A 15,263-nucleotide genomic window follows, 5' to 3' on the forward strand; every position below is an offset into this window, starting at 1 on the left:
ATTATTTACTGACTGAGCCACCAAGGAAGATTTTTTTGTAGAAAAATCAGTTGATCAAAAATATAAGTTTATTTCTGGACACTCAGTTTGGTTTCCTTGATCTATATGCCAATATATATGCCTATCCTTACACTCTGAACCTCCTTACCTTTATAGTAAGTTTCAAAATCAGATGGTATAATTCCTCCAATTTTGTTTCTCTTTCTCAAAATTGTTTTGGTTATTCTAGGTCCTTTATATTTCCATGTAAATTTAGAAGCAGCTTGTCAATTTTTCTACAAAAAAAAAAAAAAAGGCCTGATGGAATTTTTATAAGGATGTACTGAATCTGTAATTCAATTTTGGGGAAATTTCCATTTTAATAATATTGAATATTCTAATCCATGAATATGGAAGGTATCTTCCTTTATTTTGATTTTCTATAATTTATTTCAGCAATAGTGAGAGCAGACATCCTTGCCTTGTTCCCAGTCTTAGGGGGAAAACATTCAGTTTTTAACCATTAACTATGATCTTACCTCTAAATTTTTTGCGCATGCCTTTAGAAATGTATTACTTTCTTATGGATGCTGTAACTAATTACCATAAATTTAACAGCTTAAAGCAACACAGAATTTTTCTCTTACAGTTGTAGAGGTCAAAAGTCCTAAAATCAAGATGTTCACAGGGCTGTATTCCTTCTGGGGTTCTCTAGGGGAGCCTTTTTCAGCTTCTGGAATCCACCTGCATTTCTTGGTTCATGGCCCCTTCCTCACATTACTCTTACCTCTACTTCCATCCTACATTTCTACTGTTTCTGACCCTTCTTCCTCCTTCTTGTAAGGACCCTTATAATTACATTGGGCCCACCTCCATAATCAGTGACAATCACATCTGCAGAGTCCCTTTTACCATGCAACATTTTCAAAGATCACAGGGTGCAGACATCTTTGGTGCCTACCCCATGCAGGTTGAAGAGGTTCCCTTCTATTCCTAGTTATTTGAGAGTTTTTTGAAAATCTTGAATGGGTGTTAGATTTCGTTTGCTGCTTTTTCTGCATCTACTGTAGTGAGTATGTGGTTTAAAGTTTTAGTCTATTAATATGACATTTTATTACTGCTCTTTATATGTTAAAACAATCTTTCATTCCTGGGATAAACCCACTTACAAGTATATCATAATAATCATTTTTATATGTTGCTGGATTAGGCTTGCTAATATTTTATTGAGGATATTTTTTGTCTATTTTCATGAGAGATATTGGCCTGTGATTTTTCTTTGCTTGTGGTATCTTTTTAAACTTTGGTTTCAGTGTAATAATGACATAATAGATAAGTCGGAAAATATTACCTCCTCCTTTATTTTCTGAAAGTGTACAGGATTGATATTATTTCTTAAATATTTGGTAGAATTCACCAGTGAAACCATCTGAATCTGGACTTTTCTTTGTGAGCAGTTTGTTGACCACTAATTCAAGCTCTCTTATTATAAGGTTTTCAACTATACTTTTTCTTCTTAAGACTGCTTTGGTAATTCATATCTTCCTAGGAATTTGTTCACTCATCTAAGCTTTCTCATTTGTTGGCCTAAAGTTATATATAATTTTCCCTTTTAATTGTTTATATTGGTATAGGATCAGTAATGATGCCTCCCTTTTAATTCTTGACTTTAGTCATTTTTGTCTTCCTTATTTTCTTGGTTTGTCTAGCTAAGAATTTGCCATTTTGTTAATCTTTACAAAGAACCAGCTTTTGGTTTCATTGATTTTTCTCCATATTTCCCCTGTTTTCTGTTGCACTGATTGTGTAATCTGCAATCTGTAAAACTGCCACTGACATGTGGTATTGGTATTCTTTTTTATTTTTTGCCAATATGGTATTTCCTTCTTAATTAGTATTTCCCTGAATTCTGATACTGAGCACTTTCCTTGTATTTATTAGCAAATGTATTTCCTCTTTTGCAAGGCACCTTTTTCTGTCTTTTGCCCATTTTCCTAGTGATTCTCTTCTTTATCAATTATTTGAACAACAAATATCTTTTCCCATTCTGTGAGTTTTTTCTTTAGGATATTTTTGATGAACAGAAGCTTTTAATTTTAATGTAGTTGAATTTGTCAATATATTCCTTAATAGTTACTGCTTTTTAGGTCTTAAGAAATCCTTTCATAACTATTCTTATACCTTGCTGGTGGAAATACAGAATAATACAGTTCTTACAGAGTGAAATTTAGAAATACATAGAGAAAAATTTGTTATACATTTACCCTTTATCTCAGCAGTGCCGGTTCTTAGAGTCAATTTTAAAGATATACTGAGAAAATACAAAATCCTGTATGCACAGGCTGTTTGTCAGGGCATTATTCACAGTAGCAGTAAAGACTGGAAACAACACCAGGGTGCATCATTAGGGGAGTAGTTGAATAAACTCTTGTACATCCACACAGTGAAGTACTTTGCAAATATAAGAAGGAAAGGGAAGAGCTCTATACATTAACATGGAATTATTGCCAGGTTATATTGTTAAGTGCAAAGAAGTAAGTTGTAGAACAGTGTTTATAGTAAGTTACCTTTTATATAGGAGAAAGGGATATACTGAATTTTGTGTATATATATATATATATATATATATATATATATATATATGAAGGAAATAGCAACCTACTCCAGTATTCTTACTTGGGAAATCCCATGGACAGAGGAGCCTGGTGGGCTACAGTCTGTGGGGTCGCAAAAGAGTTGGTTGGACATAACTGACCAACTAAAAAAAAACATAAACACACATACGTGTGTGTGTGCATGTGTTATGTGTTTGTGCCTATTTATTATATTTCAAAAAAGAAACAATGGAACCATAAAACCAAAACTAGTAAAATTATTATTTATGGAGAAGGAAAGGAGTGGGATGAAGTTTACAGAGATGGAAAGCGAGACTTCTTTGAAGGTACTGTATAATACAGTTTTCACTTTAGTGAAGTGAAAGTTGCTCAGTCATGTCTGACTCTTTGTGACCCCGTGGACTATTCAGTCCATGGAATTCTCCAGGCCAGAATATTGGAGTGGGTAGTCTTTCCCTTCTCCAGGGGATCTGCCCAACTTAGGGACTGAACCCCAGGCTCCCGCATTGCAGGTGAATTCTTTACCACCTAAGCCACAAGGCAAGCCCAAGAATACTAGAGTGGGTAGCCTATCCCTTCTCCAGCAATTCTTCCCAACCCAGGAATCAAACCGGGGTCCCCTGCATTGCAGGCAGATTCTTTACCAACTGAGCTATGAGGGAAGCCCTCGTTTTCATTTTAGACCCATGTAAATGTTTTGCATAATTTTAAAAATTAATCAAAAGGGAAAAATAAATCCCTAAAATTTATAAACAGCCTGAAGCAAATTAGCCTAACTATGAATAAAGTTGGTATCATAACCATACAGAGAAAATGATTTAAAATAATATTTGCATATTCCTAATGGGATATAATTTAAAAGACAAAAGTAACTACAAAGAATTTTAAAACTGTATTCAGTAGTTTTATTGTTGATAATCATGTTAGTATTGTTTATTGACATTTAAAAATTCTATATATTGTAGGAAAAAGCTAATAAATAATTTTGTTAATATCATTAGGAGCCAGTATCCTAAGCACATGTGAGAGAGATACAAGTCAAAAATCATGGACTTGAGTAATAATCTTGTAATCTTAATTTGAAGTGGAAATACCAGTATAAATTTATGGTTTATTTTTCATAAAAATTTTCCTACTTTTGTTCACTGAAAAAGGCCTAGAAGCAACAACAACTCAACATTTATGAACAGATTTAGCAACATATTGTTGTTTCTAAATACTATTTCACATTAACAGGAGCCAGTGATCCTTAGAGAAATATTTCAGTTTTGAGTCAGGAAATATGTAAGATGAACTTAAGATATCTTGCTATGCCAGAAAGCTAGAAAGCAGTACAGGAGCCAATTTTAAGGGACTTTCACTGATCCTAGGGCTTCCCCGGTAGCTCAGTGATAAAGAATCTGCCTGCAGTGCAAGATCCTCAGGAGACATGGGTTCAATCCCTGGGTGGGGAAGATTCCCTGAAGGAGGGCATGGCAACCCACTCCAGTATTCTTGCCTGGAGAATCCCCGTGGACAGAGGAGCCTAGCAGGCTACATTCTATAGAGTTGTAAAGAGTTGGACACATCTGAAGCAACCTTGCACACATGCACTGATCCTAAGTGGAATGACTTGATCACTAAAAAGAATGACTACATTTAATTGAAACACATGAAATATATGAAAATACATGTCTCACAATTATACTAAAAATAATCATTGGTCACCATTGGACACTTTTAAAGTACCAACTCATTAAACTCTTATAGTTGAAAAATAATGGGAAACAAATCAAGCATTTGTCCTACTTTTCCTATATGAACTTATGTAGCGAAACCAAATAGTTGATGATGGTAAGTCCATTATAGGATTCCAAATAATTAATACAGAAGAAATAATAGAAATAATAAGTACAAAATAAATAATAGAATTAGGGGAGCCCCTCTTTACAACTCTGAATAAATTAATGGATTTAAGCAATGGTCATCAATGGATGCAAACCCCTTAGTTAAAAAGCAAATGGGAAAACTTAATAATGGAAGGATCAGACCAAAAGCACCTGAATCTACTGATCAATTTTAACATCACTAGAAATGGGACCACTGAACATTATGTGCCTAACGATATGATGTAATAGGAAATACACATCTATATAATATATGGAGGATTCTTGCCTAAAAATATTGAACTCAAATCTAGACCAGCAATATCCAATACAACTTTTCACAATAATGTAAATGGTCTTTATTCTGCCCAGAATGATATCTAGTAGCCACATGTGCTTTTTGAACATTTGATATTCGTAGTTTAACAGAGGAACTAACATTTACAAAATCAATTTAAATAGACTCATGTGGCTAGTGGCCACATGGTAGCATAGCTCTAGATTTGACTACCAGTTTGTAAGAAATAGAGGGGATTGAGGAACAAGTTAAATAATATCATGAGGAACAACCAATTAAATTCATTTGTTCTGAACAAATGATGTGGCTTCTCTAATGAATAAGTGGGATTGGGGGAAAAAAGGTTTGAGGGCTGAGAAAGAAGGGAAGCTCTGTGTGTGTGTGTGTGTGTGTGTTTTAATGAGGCTTTAAAGACAACAGCCAATGGCTGGTTTAGATCTTGAACCAAGTGTAAAAAGACATCTTTGAGATAATCAGGGCCATTTGAATATGAATTCAGTAGTAGATAATGGTAAGGAATTATTATTAATTTTGTGAAGTGTGATAATGCCATACTAGTTACATTTTTTCAAATGCCTTTATCAATTAGATGCATGTACTTGCATGACCCTGAGAGTGAGCACCTCAAATTTTGGACCCCAGGTGCCTCACTTGCCTCACCATAGTCCCGGGCTTGCCCAAGATGCACTGTAATAACACAGCTATATATCATTGTCATTTTTCACAGGTTGTAAATACCTGTCCCAGCAGAGTTTCATTATCTGAGATTCAAGATTTAATTTTTATTAATTTGTCAAAGGTTGTTTTGGTAGGCTTTGTAGAACTTCCGTATCTCTTTGTCTTGATCCAGATGAACCCCAAAAGAAGAACAAAGGTGATCCCATGAACAAGCTGGAAAGTTTTTACCAAGAGATGATAATGAAAAAACGTCTTGAAGAGTTCCAACTAATGAGAGGTGAACCCTTTGCTTCCCACTCACTGGTCTCAGCTACATCAGTGGGAGATAGTGGCACAGCTGAGAACCCGTCATTACTCCAGGACAAGGGAAAACAGGCAGCACAGGGTAAAGGTCCCAGTCTCCATGTGGCAAAAGTTATTGATAATTCACCTGAGCAGTGTTGGACTGGGCCTAAGAAGCTGACGCAGCCAATAGAATTTGTCCCAGAAGATGAGATCCAGAGAAATCGTTTGTCAGAGGAGGAGATCCGAAAAATTCCTATGTTTTCTTCATATAATCCAGGGGAGCCAAACAAGGTATAGGCCAAACCAAGAAAAAAAATGGGTTGTTTTCATTTTTATTAACCTCTACTTAAAGTAATACTTTTGTATTAGCTTTGATTATACCAAAGAATCATGACATAGGCACAGTGACTGTGTTTTTCTTTGACCTTTACTATTAATTCTCTGCTATATAAGTAGCTCTGACTCTAAAAGTAGCCTATTTCCTATGATGTTCATTGTGGTTTTCTAACGTCATAAGCTATCCTTAGAATTTTATTTAAAAAACAAGAATTTTAAAGAAATCTTGATCAGACTCTAATCCATGCCCACTAGAAACCCTAAACTAAAGAAAAACTCATAGGCCCACCATATCTAGTAGCCATGTGCCTGGTTGTGAGTAGGGTTTGCTATACCACATGAGTTTTCTCTTCAGAATGCTTCACCTGGCTTTCATATGACATATGACTTAAATTGCTGGTAGCTTAGCAGCAAAGTGAAAGCACAGGGCCTGTAAGCCTTGAGGAATTGGCGAATATCTAAGAAAAGTTGTAAATAATCCTCATTTGGTTGGTCAGATCATTATGTCATATTCATGGTATGTGTTACATCCAGAAGTGAAAATTTCATTATCATGTCACTAAAAACAACACAAGCCCCTGGAGCATATACTTGTGTTCAATTTAAAAAACAAAACCAGAAAAATAATGTTAGCTTCTGGCTGTCCCTAAATTTTTAAAAAGGTGTTGTCAAGGATTATTAAGCAGTTTCCTTTGAGTGATTACATTTCTAATATATTCTTGATGTTCAAGGATAGCTAGATTTTTATTTTTTATAATGAAAATTATTAATTATGAAAAGTTATAGAGAATAATATAGCAAGAATCTTTGTACCTAACCAACTCTCTTTACCAATTCTTGCCTTTTTTTTTCCCTTGGCTGCGCCACACAACTTGTGGGATCTTAGTTCTCTGACAAGGATTGAACCCAGGCCCTTGGCAGTGAGAGTGCGGAACCCTAACCACTGGATTGCCGGGGAATTCCCTATCAATTCTTAACAATTTCCATATTTGATTGATTTTTAAAAATAAGGCCTTACAGAGACACCTGGAAACTTTCATGTATCCCTCACTACTCCCATTCCCCTTTCTCTTTTCCAATGGTAACCACCATCCTGTGTTTGCCATTTATCATTCCCACGCATGTTTTATACTTTTACTATAAATCTGTATATTCATAAACAACATGTAATTTTATTTATTTTTAAACTATCCTTCTACAACTTGCTTTTTGACTCAATATACATGTTTTTTAAATTTATTTCTAAAAAAAAATTTATTTCTAAAGATGTGAGAACTATGTAGTATTCCATTGTAGAAAGATACTATAATTCATTTATCCATTCTCCTGAAGATTTTTTCTTTTCTTTTTTTTCCATTATAGACAGTTCTGCAACAAATACTATTGTACACATCTCCTGTTGCACATGTACAGGAGTTTCTCTAGGGCAGTTTTTCAAACTTTAGATTACTATTAGTAGGTCACAAGCAGCAATTTTTTAAAGAAATAGAAAATATCAAAGTGCAGTCCATAGATTACTAAGGATAATTATTGTTTTTTTGAAGCTTTTGTTTATTGTGCTTTTGTGTGTGATATGTGTGTGGGCCAGAATATAAAATGCATTTCTTCCTATATATCTCAGTCAAAAGGGCCAGAAAAACATTGCTCTGTTGCAGTGATTCTCAAACGTTAGCATGTACCAGAATCCTCTGGAAGGCTTGTTAAAACACAGATTGCTGGGTTCTGCCCCTAGAATTTTTTGTTCTGTACATCTGGAGTAGGACCTGAAAATTTGCATTTCCATGTTCCCAGAGATACTGATGATGATGCTGGTCTGAGTGACGTTTTAAGAATCACTGTTCTAGGTTATATATCTAAGAGTGGAATCATGGTAATATAAGATACATATATTTTCACCTCCATGAGCAGAGTTTAAGAAATCTCTTTCACATCTTTGCTAAGACTTTAAAATATTTGACTTTTTATTTTGGCCAGTCTAATATATTCGAAAGGTATCTCATGGTTTTAATTTCAATGTTCCTGATTTCCAATGAAGTTATGCATGTATTCATACATTCATTAGCCTTTCAGGAACCGTCTGTGAATTGCCTGTTCTGTTTCTTTCCCATTATTTATTTAGTTTTTAATAGTATTTATAGATTTTGATTGTTTAGGTTTTAGTATTATCTATAGATTTTATTTTAGAATTCTAGATACAAACCTTTGCTGCACCAGGTGAGTAGCTTGTATTTTTAACATTGTTTCTGATGTCTTTTGTTAAGCAGAAGTCTTTCATTTTGACATAATTAAATCATCAGTATTTTTTTGATGGTTTGTGCTTTTTGAGATATTTGAAGGAAATCTTTCTCTATAAATCAATAAGAAAGAGACAAGCAATCCAATAAAAATGGCCAGAAGATATGAACAGGCAGTTCATAGGGGAGAAAACACAAATGACCAGTTAACGTATAAAGTCTCATTAGTAATCAAAGAAATGCAAAATAAAACTACAATGAGATACTATTTAATATCATTTGATACCTTTTTTACATTTGGCATACATTTAAAGGCCTGACAATGCCAAGTACTGGTGAATGTATGGAATAGTAAGAATTCTTTAATATACTGCTGGGTGAATATAAATGAGTATAACCACTTTCAAGAACATTGTGGCAATACTCAGTAAAATGAAAGATGCTCAACACTGTAGGTCAGTAATCCCACTTCTTGGTATCTATCCTAGGGAAACTTTTACACATGCACATTAGGAGATGTTATAAGGATGCTCATGTTCATAAGCAAGAGAATGAATAAAGCATGGTGAATTCATAAAATAGAATATGATATGGAAGAAAAAAATGAATGAAACACAACTACAGGTATCAACATGGATGAAACAATGTTGAATGAAAAATGTTTTGTTTGAGACTTTGGGTTTCAGTGCCAACATGTAAACTGCTTAGAAATCATCACTACTGTCTACAGTAACTACTACAACAGGAAGAACAGCTGAACAGACTAAAAAATCAATGACTTTTCTTGGATTCATCAAAGATTTGAAGTCAGAGAGCAAACTGCAACCATGAAATCTGGAGAGACAGGCAATTACAAAGAATCACTTCCCAGATCTGCTTATCAGAAGCAGAAAGCACTGAGCCATAAATTGGTAGGAACACTTAAGTGGTAACTTTGACAAATTGCAGGAAACAGAGTATAGATTAGTGTTTGAGTAATAAACTTCTGGAGGCCACAGTCTAAGGGGGCCCCCACATTTTCACGACTTTTACCTCCGGGAACCCCACTGGGTTCTCAATGTAAAGAGCCAAGAATAAGTCTTCTGTTTCTGGCATGTTGATAGGAAAAGGAATCAACTTGAAATACATCCAGAGCGTCTACCTAACAAAGAGCTATCTAGAAAGTAAAACAACTTAACCAAAGCCTTCTCTAGTGTGGGAGAAGAGAAATAACTGAACTCCAGGCCCCTCTAGTCTTACTGTGTCATCTACGAGAAAGAGAATAAAAGCTGTGAAATACTTGTGAAGGTTACAGGCTGGATACATGGGCACAGTAAATGCCTGAGACTTAATTATAAGATGCAGAATGTTTTCCCATACCCTGCACCTTACTACCACATCAACAGGTCTTCAGTATGATAACTATGAATTATAGCTGCAGAACCTGCAAGGCTCAAACTCTAAAATGGTTTTAGGGAAACTCAAAGAAAACAAGGGAGACAAAAACAAGGATATTAGAGGAAACTGAAAAACTTCTGACACCTACAGCTAAAGCAAACATTAAACATAGCCCAACTTCTAGCCAGATTAACATCAAACCTCACATGAAGGGCCTGTTTATCTCAGTTTCTACCGTGTTACATATAATGTAACAAAAAATAAATGATTTTTTCCTTTCAACAAAAAAGAAATGATATGGCTTACCAAAAGATAAACCACAGACTCAAGAGACAAAACCAACATCAGAACCAAGCTCAGATATGACACAGGTTTTTTTAAAAATAGCTATAGCTAATGTGCTAATGAGTCTGCTAGAAATAGTTTACAACATGCAAGAACAAATGGCTAATATAAGCAGACAGATAGAAACTCTAGAAAGAGATGTAAGAAATCAAAAACAGTGTAACAGAAATGATGCCTTTGGGAGTTCCCTGTGGCCTAGTGGTTAGGATTCTGTGCTTTCATTGTCAGGTTCAATCCCTGGTCAGGGAACTGAGATTCTGTAAACCATGTGGCATAGCCAAAAAAAAAAAACAACAAAAACAATGCCTTTGATAGGCTTATCAGCAGACTGGATACAGACAAGGAAAGATTGAATTAGTAGCTTGCTGCTGCTGCTAAGTCACTTCAGTCATGTCCGACTCTGTGCGACCCCATAGACGGCAGCCCACCAGGCTCCCCCATCCCTGGGATTCTCCAGGCAAGAACAATTGGAGTGGGTTGCCATTTCCTTCTCCAATGCGTGAAAGTGAAGTCGCTCAGTCGTGTCTGACCCTCAGCGACCCCATGGACCACAGCTTTCCAGGCTCCTCCATCCATGGGATTTTTCCAGGCAAGAGTACTGGAGCGGGGTGCCATTGCCTTCTCCGGTTAGTAGCTTGAAGACATGTCAATAGGAACCTTCCAAACTGAAATGCAAAGATTGAAAAAAAAGAGACTTTAAAAATGTAACAGAATATCCAAGGACAATTTCAAAAGGTGTATCATGCATATTATTGGAATAGTGGAAGAAGAAATGAGCAGAAGGGGAAAAAAAGAAATATTTGAAGTAAGAATGACTGAGAATTTTCTAAAATTAATGACAGACACTGTATTACAGATCCAGGATCCAAGCAAAGAACACAAAGTAGGATAAATAGCCCCCCCCCCAAAAAACACCTAAGCATATTATGTTCAAACACAGAAAACTGAAGACCAAGAGAAAATCTTGGAAACCACCAGAGAAAAACTCTTTTACCAATAGAGAAATAAAGATAATAATTACATTGGATTTCTCCTCAGAAATCATGCAAGCAAGAAGAGATTGGAGTAAAATATTTAAAGTGATGAAAGGGAAAAATACCTACCTATAATTCAGTATCCAGGAAAAACAGTCATTCAAAAGTGGAGGAAAAATAAAGACTATCAAAGAAAAACTGAGGGAACTTGTCACCAGGAGACCTGCCTTAGAAGAAATATTTCTGTTTAAAAGTTCTCCAGAGAGAAGGAAAAATTATATATGTCAGAAAATAAGATCTCTATAAAGAAAGGAAGAGTGTAGGTGAAAGGATACATGAAGGTGAAATAGAATTTTTAATTTCCTATTTTTAAATGATCTGAAAGATAACTGTTCCAAGTAGTAATAGCAACATGATAGGTAATTAGAGGATATGAATAAGTGTAATGGATGGCAGGAAAGATAGAATTAAGTATGGAAAGAAGGAATTTTATTTGGTGTGTATAACTGTTACAGGATATCTCTACTATCTGTCAAGTGGTATCATATTATGTGATAGTGGACTTAGTTTTAAAGCTATATTACAAACTCTAAGGTATTTTACTAACAGTTATAAAAAGATATAATTGATACACTAAAAGAGAGCAGAAAATATCCATTCGCTACAGTCTTTTCCAGAAAATAGAAGCAAAAGAAATACTTTCTTACTGACTTTGAAACCAGCCTTAGGTTAATACCAAAATCAGATAAAGATATTACAGTAACGAAGGACCATGAACCAATATCTCTCTTGAGCATAGATGCAAAAGTCCTAAATAGAGTAGTCCCCTATTATCTTCGGGAGATACATTCCAAGACCCCCAGTGGATGCTTGAAACCACAGATTGTACTGAAACTTAGTTTTGTTTTTGTTTTTTTCTTATATATGGATGTGAGAGTTGGACCATAAAGATGGCTGAGTACCGAAGAATTGATGCTTTCAAAATGTGGTGCTAGAGAATACTCTTGAGAGTCCCTTGGACTGCAAGGAGATCAAACCAGTCAATCCTAAAGGAAATCAACCCTAAATATTCATTGGAAGGACTGATGCTGAAGCTCTAATACTTTGGCCATTTAATGTGAAGAACTGACACACTGGAAAAGACTCAGAAGCTGGGAAAGATTGAGGGCATGAGGAGAAGGGGGCAACAGAAAATGAGATAGATGGTTGGATGGCATCATTGACTCAATGGACATGAGTTTGAGCAAACTCCCGGAGATGGTGAAGGACAGGGAAGCCTGGCGTGCTGCAGTCCATGAGGTCATGACAAGTCAGACTTGACTGAGCGACTGAGCAACAATACCTACCTATGAAAAATTTTAATTTATGGAATATCCAAATTGGCAGCATCACTAATCTTGAGCTTCGTGGCCATTATTAACTTATGTTTAACTTATTAAACATAAGCACTGCAATACTGTGATGGTTGATCTGATAACCAAGATGACTATTTAATGGGGCATACAGGGTGGATATGCTGAACAAAGGCATGATTCATGTCCTGGGTGGGACAGAGCAGGATAGAGTGGGATGGTACAAGATTTCATCGTACTACTCAGAATAGTGTACAGTTTAAAACTTATGTATTGTTTATTTCTGGAATTTTCCATTTAATATTTTCAGACCACAGTTGACCTTTGTAACTGAAACCACAAAAATTGAAACTGGATAAAGAGGGACTGTTCTATTAGGAAAATCAAAATATTTTGATTAAAAAGTGAAATATTAGGAAATCGAATCCTACAATGTATCAGAAGAATTATATATCACTATTAAATGGGATTTCTTCCAGATATCCAAGACTGATTCAACTTTTGGAAACCAATTAATGTAATCCACCACACCAACAGACTAAAGAAGAAAAATATTATTTCAGTTGATGTAGAAAAGGCATTTGACAAAATACAAACACCCATTAATGACACAAACTCTCAGCAAACTAGGAATAGAGGGGAACATTTTCAACTTGGTAAAGTATATCAACAAAACCCCGCAGCTAACATCATACTTAATGGTGAAAGCCTAGGTGTTTTCCCCTTTGATCAGAAACAATACAAGTATGTCCCCTCTTTCAATTTCTTTTCATCTCTGTATTGGAAATTCTAGCTAGTGCAAAAAGAGAAGGAAAGGAAATTAAAAAGCACACAGATTGGGAAGGAAAAAATAAAACTATCTTTGTTAACAGGTGACATGTATGTCTTTGTAGAAAATTCCAATCTATCAACAAGAACATGAAACAATTACTGGAACTAAGGAGTATGTGAAAGTTGGAGGATATAAGATTTGTATTTGAAAAATCAATTGCTTTCCTGTATACCAAGAAATGAACCATTAAAATTGAAATAAAAAGCACAACACCCTTTATAATACCACCACAAAATAGTGAAATACTAAGGTACAAATCTAACAAAATATGTGTGGGATCTATATGCAGAAAAATATAAAACCCTGGTGAAAAATTAAAGACATAAATAAATGCAGACATATCCTCTGTTCATAGATTGGAAGACACAGTCCCAAAAAATATCCCCAGCAAGCTATTATGTGGATATAGACACACTAATTCTAAGTTTATATGGGAAGAGAAAATATCCAGAATGCTCAACACAATACTGAAGAAGACAAAGTTGAAAGACTGATGTTACCTAACTTTAAGACTAACTACAATCAAGTAATTTGATGCTGGTTGAAAACAAAAGAAATTGAGTAAAATAAAGACTCCAGAAATAAACTTTCACAAATATAGTGAACTGATCTTTGATAAGGGAGCAAAGGCAACTAAATGGAGAAAGGATAATCGTTTCAACAAATTTTGTTAGAACAACTGGATATCCACATGCAAAAAAAGAATCTAGACACAGATTTTACATTCTTCAAAAAATTAACTCAGACTAGATTATAGCTTTAAATGTAAAACATAATATTATGAATCTTCTAGAAGAAAACAGAAAATTTAAGTGACATTGTGTTTGGTGATGTATTTATAGGTATAACACCAAAAGGATGATTTATGAAACAAAAAAATTGATAAATCCTACTTTATTAAAATTATAAACTTTGCTATATGAAAGATGGTTTTAAGAGAATCAAAAGACAAGCCACAGACTGGAAGAAAATATTTCAAAACACATGTCTCATAAAGTATTTATATCCAAAATACAACAAAGAACTCCTAACACTCACCAGTAGTAAAACAAACTACCCAATTTATAAATGAGCAAAGGAACAGACACCTCGCCAGAGAAGTTATATACGTGTCAAATAGGCATATGAAAAGAAGCTCATCATCATTTGTCACCTGGAAATTGCAAAATAGAATAATAATGAGATGCAGAATGGCTAAAATTGACAATACCAAATACTATTGAGGATGCTAAACAACAGGAACTTTTATCCATTGCTCTTATGCAAAATGGCACAACCTCTTTGGAAGATAGTTTGGCAGTATCTTACCAAGTTAAACATGCTTTGCCATACAATCCAGTAATGAAGTTCCTAGTTATTTACTCAATTGATTTAAAAACTTTCATACAAAAACCAGCATGTGACTGTTAACAGCAGTTTTATTCATAATTACCAGAAACTGGAAGCAATCAAGGTGTCCTTAAGTAGATGAGTGGATACATTCATCTGTGCTACATCTATACAATGGGATATAATTCAGCAATAAAAAGAAATAATCTGCCAAGTCACAAAAAGACAGAGGGACTATAAATGCTTATTAATAAGTGAAGGAAGCCAGTTTGAAAAGACTACATATTGTATGATTTCAATTATATGACATTCTGAAAAACACAAGACTGTAGGAACAGTAAACAATGGTTGTCAGGACTTCAGGAGGAGTGGAGAAGAGAGGAATGGGTGAACACAGAGGATTTTTAGGGCAGTATAAGTTTTCTGTATGATAGTATAATAGTGGATGTGAGGAATGCATTTGTCAAAGTCCATGAAACTGTACAGCATAAAGAAGGACCCTTAATATAAATATTTTTTAAAAAATCATTTAGGAGATTGAGTAACCCCTGGAAAGAATGCAGACTGTGATGAGAATTTAACTATTACAAATATATAACACAACCTCAATGAAGGAATGGGAGAAAAGATGCTGAACATCTTGTAGTGCAAGAAAGTAAGCAGGTGCTCAAAATAATGTAAAAATATTGTTGGGGATATGTCAAAGGCACACAGGAGCCAACTGAGAGTTTCCAATAACTAAAGATAGAACAATTTGTACAACA

General features: G+C 34.8%; 1 protein-coding gene across 4 annotated transcripts in view; it reads left to right on the top strand.

Annotated features, from left to right (window-relative positions):
- RBM41 (RNA binding motif protein 41) overlaps window positions 1-15,263 on the top strand; it is a 75,601-nt gene that overhangs the window by 34,999 nt on the left and 25,339 nt on the right. For all 4 annotated transcript variants that reach the window (XM_027533333.1, XM_027533332.1, XM_027533334.1 and 1 more), the window contains one exon: window positions 5,608-6,011. In XM_027533333.1, coding sequence (XP_027389134.1) covers window positions 5,608-6,011 — 404 coding nt within the window. The remainder of the gene's footprint in view (window positions 1-5,607; window positions 6,012-15,263) is intronic.

This window comes from Bos indicus x Bos taurus, chromosome X (genome assembly GCF_003369695.1).
Source record: "Bos indicus x Bos taurus breed Angus x Brahman F1 hybrid chromosome X, Bos_hybrid_MaternalHap_v2.0, whole genome shotgun sequence".
Lineage (NCBI taxonomy): Eukaryota > Metazoa > Chordata > Mammalia > Artiodactyla > Bovidae > Bos > Bos indicus x Bos taurus.